The sequence below is a fragment of the Betta splendens genome, chromosome 22 (genome assembly GCF_900634795.4).
Source record: "Betta splendens chromosome 22, fBetSpl5.4, whole genome shotgun sequence".
In the NCBI taxonomy this organism is placed as follows: Eukaryota; Metazoa; Chordata; class Actinopteri; order Anabantiformes; family Osphronemidae; genus Betta; species Betta splendens.
In genome coordinates, this window is record NC_040900.2 from 9,040,280 (window position 1) to 9,047,474 (window position 7,195).

At 48.6% G+C, this 7,195-nt stretch overlaps 1 gene segment (V, D, J or C); it reads left to right on the plus strand.

Moving 5' to 3' along the window:
* Positions 1-1,501: 1,501 nt before the first annotated feature.
* On the plus strand, positions 1,502-6,488 carry LOC114848405 (M1-specific T cell receptor beta chain-like). The segment is given in 5 exon segments: positions 1,502-1,638; positions 5,522-5,872; positions 5,954-5,980; positions 6,084-6,190; positions 6,267-6,488. Coding segments are annotated over 5 exon segments (594 nt in total).
* Positions 6,489-7,195: the final 707 nt, after the last annotated feature.

Below are 7,195 nucleotides of genomic sequence, written 5' to 3' on the forward strand. Positions count from 1 at the left end.
AGTGCTGACGTCCTCCCTGCAGATATTCACTGTTGAACCTGGAGACTCAGCTGTGTATTACTGTGCAGCCAGTTTAGCACAGTAACACACAAAACCTCAGCAGCTCAACAATAACCTCAGAGGAGGAGATGACAGGGAGGAGGGATGAGAGTCAGATGTTCCTGAACTCTGAGAGATTAGAGCAAACATTTATGTTTAGATATTAAAACCTGGTGAAACCTTGAACTGTCAGAAGGCAGTCACACACTGCCCTCTACAGGAGCCACCTGGGATTACACATACAACATTTCAGTCATCAGAGTAATGCAATGAATAGAAGTCTCTAAACAGTGAATGTCTTTAAAATGAAAAGTAAAGGTTTGTGTTGGTTTTATATAGAATAACTACAACCTGTGACTTATAAATATAGTAAACATATTATTTTACCATATTACATTAGTATTAAAACTAATTCAGTTTGAAAAAAATCAGTTTGAAAAAACTGCTTACAGTGTATTTATTACAATATTAATAATAAAAAGAAATGAAATGTTTACAATTACTTCATTTTTTATTTTTTACTAAATGCAGCAAGTGACTTTTTTACATTGGTGGACAAGTAGGTGTGACCAGCGGAGATGTCACTTCCTCTGAGGATCTTCCAACACAAACAAAACCAGTTCCTCCCTTCCTTCCTTCAGTTCTCGCTGCTTTTCTTAGCCGTCACTGAAATAGCAGCAGTCGGGCTGGCTCCCGTTCAGCACCAGCACAGCTGCCATGGCACCCAGAGCGATGGAGGCTGAGATACGGAGTTGTGGGGAGGGGGGAGGAGAACAGAGAGAAACAAGGGTTTTTGTGTGATGCTTTTTCACCGTGGGGACAGGGGGCCACGGTGGATACAACCCAATAGAGCCGCCGTACAAAAACCTCCTCGCACCAACTCCCATTGTGTTGAGTGCTGCGAGCGGCCTGGGACACACTATGCAGCTGAAACCCCAGTTTTAGGGCAGGAGGTGGAACAGCAGCACCTCTCAGCAGTTTAATGTCAATGTAAAGGAGAGGATTTGAGCAAAACAACCTGTTGTTGATGACGTTTTAGTCAAATATGATGCATTTGGATGCTTCATTAACTAACCCTGAGTAAAACTAAGCAATCTGGACATCATGAAGCTCGTCCTGCTCGCTGACGCGTCCCTCCGCTCCTGGACTATTCCTTTGGTTCTCAACATGCTCATTACGGAGGGTTCGGAGACTTCTTGTCAGTGGGGACAGTCAGTGTGAACCAGGCAAGCGAAGCTTACTTTGGAAAAGGAACCAAACTCACCGTCTTGGGTAAGAAACAGCCCCGACATCTTCAGTTTACAGCCTCAAACTTCCACATGCATGAATGGTTTGAGCGTGAAATCAGAACCCGTCTCTGTGAAGCGTTGACATATTGCGCTGAACTGCGAACACTGTGACCTACACTGAACCTGCTTATTTCGGCCGAGGGACCAAAGTCACGGTTTTGGGTAAATATTCCAGTTTGTCTTACTGTACGTTGGAACATGAGTGAGCAGCTTGTGTAAATGACGCTGGGACAGTTTCGTGCTCGGTGGCTCTGCACTGTGAACGTCAACGAGGCCTATTTCGGCCCAGGAACCAAAGTGACTGTTGTGGGTGAGTAAAGCGTCGCGCTGATGCTGGTTGTCGCGAGAGTGAGGCTCGCTGGGCTGTTTGGGGCCTGATTAGGTTCACTGTGACTCTGGTGTTGGTGAAGCTTACTTCGGTGGAGGAACAAAACTAACGGTTTTAGGTAAGAACCGGGCTTCATAACACATAAGGTAGGACAGGCTCAGGCCACAGCTTTTTGCTGCCGACCTGAAGCGCTGTGCCAATTACGAAGCTTATTTCGGCCAGGGGACCAAAGTGACTGTTCTGGGTGAGTAAAGCCTCCAACCTCCCTGTAAAACACGTTAGAGCAGGTCTGTTGATTCGAGCGCTGACTGAATCCACTGTGAGAGCAGTGGATTTGAAGCCGTGTTCGGTGGAGGAACCAAACTAACTGTTTTAGGTAAGACACAAGTCCAGCAAGTTCAGGAAGAATCCAAATCCTTGGTCCTCAGCTCAAAAGCACACTCTTAATATTTGAAGTCATTACTTTTCTCAGGGAACATAAATGATTAGTTCAAACGCAGAATTGATCAGCAAATGCTCAGCGTGTTGCTGTTCTGAGCACTGTCTAGACTCACTGTGACACTGGATCTGAAGCTCACTTCGGCGGAGGAACGAAGGTAACGGTTCTAGGTAAGAACGTCTATGGTAAAAAATCATCAGAAGGGAAGCGGAGGCCTTTATGAGCACTGACTAGACTCACTGTGACTCTGGATACGAGGCTTTCTTTGGTGGAGGAACAAAGTTAACGGTTTTAGGTAAGAACGTCTCATAAATCATCAACGCTTTGGCGATAAATCATGAGTCAGGTTTTATTAAACAAGAGTGAATGATGAGAGAAGCAGAAGGAGCAGGTTGAGCCGCTCTGAGGACTGGTTGGATTCACTGTGACACTGGTTCTAGTGAAGCGTACTTCGGTGGAGGAACCAGGTTAACTGTTCTAGGTGAGAACCGCGCTGGACAGATTCTACAGCCAGGACTTGGTTCATGGCTGAAATGGGAACATGTAGATAAATCTCTCATCGGGTGAGATTCTCTGACAAACGTACGCAACTCGTAGTGAATGTGAGGCTCAGCTCACAGCGTTTTGATGTGGAGCTCTGACGCTGTGTCAGTACGAAGCTTATTTCGGCCAAGGAACCAAACTGACTGTTCTGGGTGAGTGAGACAAACCCAAAGTTAAATATTGAAGCTGTGTTGTTGAAATTGATTTAGGTTTGAGGGTGAACGGCGTCAGCAGGTGGGTTTGAGCAGTGTTTGAGCACTGACTAATCGCACTGTGACCGGTGGATATGAACCTGCTTTCGGTGGTGGAACCAAATTAACCGTTCTAGGTAAGAAATGAGACCGAACGGAGCTGATCGAGTCAAGATGTTTGTTTGATTGAAAACTGCTACGAAACGAGCAGCAGCAGCAGCTTCTTGGGCCGTTTTGAGCTCGGATGGGCTCACTGTGACTACGGCACTGGATCAGAAGCTCACTTCGGTGGAGGAACAAAGTTAACGGTTCTAGGTGAGAAAACACTGCAAAACGAATGAAATGAGGTCGAGGCAAAGCAGGAGCCGCGTCCTGGGCCGCTTGAGGCACTGACAGAAGTCACTGTGACAGCGGTTCTGCTACAGAAGCTTATTTTGGTGCAGGAACAAAGCTGACGGTTTTAGGTAAGAAATCTGTTGATCCACTGATCCAGTGGGGCCCAGACGTGGATCTGCTGAAATGTTCTGACACTGTCATTAGGTTCTAAGTAAAATTACTGCTTCAGTCATTAGAAAGACGTGGGTTAAGTGTATTAGGTGGTAGAAGCGGCACGTCCAGATGTTCAGAGGCAGAGTTTTGTTCCGGCTCAGCGTCTCTGTGCTCCGATAGAGAAGCTTACTTCGGATCCGGGACCAGGCTCACTGTTCTAGGTAAGAAAGTACTAAAAATGCAAAGTAAAGGAAGGAAGTAGCTGTTTGAGCACTGACGGAGTCCACTGTGACTCCGGTGCTGGAGCAGAAGCTCACTTTGGTGGAGGAACCAAGCTAACGGTGTTGGGTAAGGAATTCTTAAAACGCGTGTTTAAACATAATGGCTTAACGTTAAAGCGCTCGTGACAGGAGAATCAGCAATGAGTAGATGAAAGCGAGGGCCGTCGGGTGCATCCAGGTGCAGAGAGGCAGAGTTTTGTTCCGGCTCAGCGTCTCTGTGCTTCAACTCAGAGGCGTACTTCGGGGCTGGGACTAAACTCACTGTTTTAGGTAAGAAGCTACTGTTCTATGTGAACCTAAAGTGTGAATGGAAGCAAAGCGGCTGCGTTTGAGCACCGGCGGAGGCCACTGTGACTGGTGGTTTGGCAGAGGCTCACTTTGGCGGAGGAACTAAATTAACCGTGTTGGGTAAGAAATAGCTTATTAACATCATCAAATATCGCGCTGGCATCAGTGACGCTGTAACAGACCGCTCCTATTTTGAAACTCAAACCATTCAGAACCGCTGACCGCCGGTTAATTCCCATTAAATGAAGCCGTGGATGTCAAACATCATGGCAGAGCAGAGCAGGGAGAGTTTCGTTACGGCTCGGAGCCTCTGTGCTCCTATAATGAGGCCTACTTTGGAGCCGGGACCAGACTCACTGTTTTGGGTAAGACGTTTTGAAGTACAACCGGGTCTGAGAGCTAGAGTTTTGTCACAGCTGGAAGCCTCTGTGCTCCAACACCAGAGAGGCTTACTTTGGAGCCGGGACCAGACTCACTGTTGTAGGTAAGAAGCTAGAACCCACTAACGCGTTTGAGCACTGGCCGAGCGAGCTGTGACTCTGGATACGGAGCAGAAGCCCACTTTGGTGGAGGCACGAAGTTAACGGTCGTAGGTAAGAAATGACTGGCACGTCCGCGTATGAGCCTCACGTGGAACGTGTTTAATATCGCTGAAGCTGAGTGGATGTGAAGGAGGCCGAGGCAGGAGGGAGAGTTCTGTTCCGGCTCAGCGTCTCTGTGCTACAACGCTGAGGCGTCCTTTGGAGCTGGGACTGAACTCACGGTTCTGGGTAAGACCTCTCACCTCCGCTTGCTGCCCTTGAATCAACCCAGAGGATGAGCGCAGGTGGACGCGTCGTTCGCTGCCGCCTCTGCAGCAGTTGAACCTTTGGCTCCGGTCCCAGACTCTCGCGCTGTCAGCCGGTTGTTATCAGCGCGCTGAGAGGCTGTGAGCAATCAGGCAGAAGCTCACTTTGGAGCCGGGACCAAACTCACCGTCCTCGGTAAGAACCCGCTGTTACTAGACGCAGGCCTGAGCGCTGCTGAGTAACGCTTCGCAGGCGAAGGGGACGATCTGACAGACACTAAGTCACAGCTGAGGTGCTTTGGTCAAATCGTCCTTTACGAGCTTTAAAATCAGGACTTCAACCTCTCCCTCAGCTTGTTCTCGCGTCGCCTGATGTGTAAAATGCTCGTGGCCAAAGACACCGGCGCCGGTGCAGGAGGTTCGGTGGCGTCAGGCTGAGCAGCTTTATCTGCAGCCGCGCGTCAGTGTGAATAACTACGAGCCAGCGTACTTCGGGCAGGGCACCAGGCTCACCGTGCAGGGTAAGCAGCGCGTGCGACGTGATGCCTACAGCTCCACACGAAGGTTTGTGTGTTTAAGGTGCCGTCTGGAAAAGTAGACGCGGCGAAAAGGTGGTGTAGCGTTTGAGGCAGCCCGTTTTTAACATGTGAGCCAGCGGTGTGCTCCGGCTCCTATCCGGCTTATTTTGGAGAAGGGACCAAGCTGACAGTTCTGGGTGAGGGTTGCTTCAAACTCCCAGTGTTTGCTTGTTTTTTGTCGAATGCGTCCAGGGTTTGATGAGCTGACGCCTAATAATGTGCAGCAGATTTGTGGATTTCAACTCGTTTATTTTCCTGTTTCTCTGCAGAGGAAGGACATGATATCACTCCACCAAAAGTCAACCTGTTTTCACCTTCGGAAAAAGAGTGTCTAAAGGATAACAGAGACAAGCAGAAGAAGAAGACGCTGGTGTGTTTGGCCAGCGACTTCTACCCGGACCACGTCACCGTGTCCTGGCTGCATAACGGAGAGGTGGTGACGGACGGCGTGGCCACCGACGCCGCCGCCGAAAGGGATGGCAAGTTCTACAGGATCACCAGCAGGCTGACGGTCCCCATCAAGATGTGGTTCAAGACGGAAAGCGAGTTCACCTGCAATGTGAACTTCTATAACGGCTCAAAATACACAGATCACACGGCCAGTATTACTGGAGAGAAAGGTGCGTTCGGGCGTCATCTGAATCTGACGGTTGTCTGTCATGTTCATGTTCAGCCGCTCTAATCTGTTTCCTCTCCCTCAGCTCCTGATGTAGGCGTATGGACAAATGGTACAGTTGCTTCTCAATGCATTCATTTAATTCATTTCACACATTGTCGGCTGATGGAGTTTAAGACTCATGCCTTTTGTCTAAATGTCCAAACTCTCTGCAGAAAACTATTTGAAGATGGTAAATAAGATGAAACTCTCCTACGTTGTCATCACCGTGAAGAGCTGCGCGTACGGAGCCTTCATCGTGTTCCTGGTGTGGAAGCTCCAGGTTTGTCATGAAACACGTGAGTCCACGGGCAAAGGCGCCGAGTGTGACATTAAGACCGTGTCCTTTCTGGTTTCAGGGGTCAAAAGGGAAGTAGAACCACCGGGAGCTGAGCCCTACGTGACGCCGTGTAAATAAGGATTCTTATAATGTTGGAGTAACTTCATCCAGTTCTGTGTTTACTCTTATGCTGAAACGTTTTCCAGTCTCCAGTTTGTAGTTTTTATAGTTACTGTACTTCATCGCTGTGAAATGCTTGTGCAAAGGTTCTTTCAATAAAATATTTCAGATTTTGGGAAAAGTGCTTTGACGTCTCTTACTGTCACCCACATTTACATGCACCTATGATCAAAGCACGATGACTGATTTGGAAACACGCCAACACGCTTCACACTCACTCCTTCCAGACACGGACGTGTTTTCAGCAGCTCGTCGACAGTTTGATTTCTGAGAAATCGACTCGTTCACCCACACAGAGATGGAACATCGCTCAAAAGCTCACATGCAAATTCATTCAGATTTAGAAGTTTCCAGTGAGTTTGACCTTTGATGTTTACATGAAATCCTGAAACTAAACTGCATCAGCAAACCTGTATTTTGACCTTTTTAGGAAATCGGTTCCATATTCTTGAATTATTCTGGCATCTGAGCTTGAACTAAAAAAATACTGCTTCAGTTCAAACCCTCTCAGTCACTGAAAGGTGAGAAAACCAACGTTGTCAGTTGCGCTCCAATGGAGATCAACGCGGAGCTGAAGGCAGGAGCTCAGAGGGCGGATGTGGTCGCGGTGCAGCCTGCAGCTCTGCACCGACACGCGGCTTCACCGCAGCCTCCGCGTCCGCGCGCACCTGCAGCCCTGCACCAACTCCCACGCCGCACATCTGAGCGCACATCTGGCGAGCGCGCATTTCTGGGTCAACCGAACAGCACGCGCCGCTGCAGCCGTTCGCTGCAGAGCAAAGTGTGAACGTCACCTCTGCGCGCTGCTTCTGTGAAAAAACATGTTGA